Source organism: Epinephelus fuscoguttatus, linkage group LG2, assembly GCF_011397635.1.
Source record: "Epinephelus fuscoguttatus linkage group LG2, E.fuscoguttatus.final_Chr_v1".
NCBI lineage: Eukaryota > Metazoa > Chordata > Actinopteri > Perciformes > Serranidae > Epinephelus > Epinephelus fuscoguttatus.
Window position 1 is genome coordinate 8,471,967 of NC_064753.1, and position 3,138 is coordinate 8,475,104.

A 3,138-nucleotide genomic window follows, 5' to 3' on the forward strand; every position below is an offset into this window, starting at 1 on the left:
ATAATCTTTAGGCTGGAAGAAAAGTCTTTCCCAGAAACTGAAGGGAAGGAGAGAACGAAAACAGGCCGGACCCGGATGCGAAAAGACGGATGTTCAAAATTTTCAGATAGGTTACTATATTAAAGCCTTAATGGAATAGGAGGTGACGACAAAGAACTCTAAGAAGAGCTCAGTGTGAATACTGTCAAAACACACTGATACGATGTGGGATAAAATATCCTGGAAAATACAAGGTCACTAAAACCAAATATTGTGAATCAAAACACTTCAGATTCTTGTAGAGAATATTACAGCAACACGATGGTGTAACAGTATCACTGGTAGGCAGTCAAACCCAGACTATATTGGAGTGATGTTTCAATGAGAACAGAGAAAAAACAAAGATACTGATCATATAAGACAAACGTGACTAAAAGAGTCGACCTCCTGTGATTTATCGGGACGTTTTAAAGTTAATCCGACTTCCCCCAAAAAAATCAGCGAGCATTAAAGGCCTCCGTTACAGTCAGCTGACCCTGGGGCTCACCAGACCTCTCCGGTATACATCCTTAATTCCACAGTCAATATCTACGAGGAGGAGGTGGAGGAGAAGGAGGTGCCGTGAAGGAGTGAAAAAAGGTGAAGGGAGACCTATGAGAGATCAAGTTCTCTGAGGCAAGGAGAGAAAAATGAAAGAAAAGGGCTTTTCGCATTGAGCCCTCTCACTCTGATACTCTCTTCGAGGACACACGCACTGGTACGCCGAGGCTGACCTGTGACCTCTCTGAGAGGGATGATTGCTCTAACTACCAGGTCACACCTGTGTACATCCAAGCCCGCTTTTCCTGACACATGTGCAGGCCTATGTTAAAATATTATTTGCGGTATTGAATAATGTACTTTATTAATCAGTAAAGCATCAGAAATTTGCGAAACATGCCCATCACTTTTCCAAAGCCGAAGGTGTCTTTTTTCAAACAAACCAAAGAGATTCAATTTGCAGTGATGTACAGCAGAGAGATGCAGATGCATCTCAGCGGCTGCAACTACAAATGTTTGACATTTTTGCTTGAAAAGTGACCAAAAGATTACAGATGCATGTTTGTGTTCATCAAGTTATAAACTCATCTTTTCAGCTCTAATACAAGAGAAATGGCCTTGTTTACTAACTGTGCTTCAAAAAAAAAGAATGTGGAGGTCAGGATCTTTGGATAATGAAAAAAGGCAATAAGGTTTTATAATAGAGGTATGTGGTGGATATAATAGGAGGAATTCTGGCAGAAATGATAAGGTATGTTTAGTATGAAAGGTAAAAGTTGTGTTGAGGGCACTGGAGCTGTGAAAAGTAGACACAGAGTGCTAGATGTCTGCCCTCTCCTTGTTTGTTTGCAGTACCCAACAAAAGATGTTTTAACGGGTAGAGAAATATTAATGAAAAGTAAGTGAATGAGGGAGGCGGGGAGGAGGAGGGGGGCAAATAGAGAGAGGGTGAGAGAGAGAGAGGGGGAGAGAGAGGGGGAGAAAGAGAGAGAGGTAAATTGCATTCAAACCAAAGCCAGTCCGTACCTGCGGCGCGCCGAGGCGCTTGCTGCTTCCTCCGCGGCATGTCGGCTTCGGGGGCCCGGCAGGGAGTTCTTCTCTGGCCCCGGTGATTCGAGGCTGCCTGGGGGATCCGCGGAGCTTTGATACACAGTTTCCCCCCCTGGGTGCGCTCTCAGGGCTCCCACATAGATCGGGGTGGGTGTGTGTGTAAGGAGGGGAGGGTGTGCAGTTTTCGAATACAAAAAGAAATCAGATGAGATAGAGCCAGCAGATGCGAAGATAATAAAAAAAGAAGAAGAGAGGGGGAGAAAAAAATCAGCGTGACTCCTCCGGTTGGCTGCTCTCTCTGTCCGTCGCTCGGTCGCTCTCTCGCCCGCTCCGACTTGGATGGACGCGGTGGGAGCAGGAACAGAGGGGGGCTCCGCGGTAGAAAAACAGAGTACGGAGGTTTTAAAAAAGCGCCTCGTGCCTCCGTGTGATCCTCTTTACTTGGCGTCGGAGGCTGCAACAGGCAAGCTTGAGGGGATAAAACCAAATGATCGCGTCAGTCAAAAGTCCGCAAACAAGCGGACAACACATCAAGAGCTGACACAACTGAAGCCCTGCGCCTCCTCTACGGTTCAACCTCTCCGCCGCTGATAGGCGTCACGTAGCTCCCTGTCTCTCTCTCCCTCTCCCTCTCTATCTCCCCCTCTCTCTCTGCCTCTCCTGTCTCTTACCCCTCTCACTCTCTTTCTGTCAGTCACTGCCTCGTTCTATCCCCGTTCATTCCAAACGAGCAGGCTAATCACAAGCTTTGGGTTAGAAATGTGCGTAATGTCAGTCATATTGCAGATGGGTCTAAAGAGAGGAGCAGACACGCAGACACATGGTAGCCTAACAAAAACACACATATACAGTATCATTCACAAGCACACATACGGGCTGACAGCGTGATCTGAACGGAAATGCATACTTACTTTACGGGCTGATCCTCCGCCGCGCTATCCATGAGGTTTTTCCCTCCCGGTAATCACGCGCAATTCAAAGCCAAGAGGTGGACCAGCTCAAACGTGCCTGAAACCATCTCATAAAAATCCATTCGGCTCTGGCAAGTCCTGTTGGTGGTGAGAAAAAAAAGCCACATGCAGCTTTTTCAGTTTGTTATTCTCAGGACCGACAGCGGAGGAGGAAAGAGGAGGAGGAAGAAGAGGAGGAGGTGACGACCGGGACTGGTCACCCACACGCTGCCCTGCCTGGCGCGGCTACGATATTTTGTCCGAGAGCGCTTTGAAAAATCCGCTGAGGGCAAGTCACACAGTCAGTATGTATGCGTATGCATGTGTGCGCGTGCGCGTGCGAGCGCGTGTTAGTGTAACTGCGCGCGTGTGTCTGTGTGTGCCTGAATCGATGAGATACGTGCTTGATTGGGTCTCCCTTGTTGTAATAATGTACATGAGGAGGAGGAGGGGACGGGCTCAGGCTGCTCCCATGCATGCATGCAGGCTGGCTGGAGCGCACGGATCAGCCGAGCTCTAGCGCCTTCTGCCAAACACTTTATTGGCCGCTGATGGTACTTTTCTCCCGTTTTTTCTTTGCGTGGCCTGATAGGAGCTATTTAAATCAGCCACGCAGCGA

At 48.1% G+C, this 3,138-nt stretch overlaps 1 protein-coding gene across 2 annotated transcripts in view; it reads right to left on the reverse strand.

Moving 5' to 3' along the window:
• tshz3b (teashirt zinc finger homeobox 3b) overlaps positions 1-3,138 on the reverse strand; it is a 49,918-nt gene that overhangs the window by 46,035 nt on the left and 745 nt on the right. Inside the window, exons 1-2 of one of the 2 annotated variants that reach the window (XM_049597895.1) lie at positions 2,481-2,621; positions 1,546-2,037 (exon numbers count right to left, since the gene is read on the reverse strand). In XM_049597895.1, the coding sequence (XP_049453852.1) occupies positions 1,546-1,585 (40 nt within the window). In that variant the 5' untranslated portion in view covers positions 1,586-2,037; positions 2,481-2,621. Of the gene's footprint in view, positions 1-1,545; positions 2,038-2,480; positions 2,622-3,138 lie in introns of those variants that run through there. The other variant, XM_049597903.1, reaches the window with a different exon arrangement.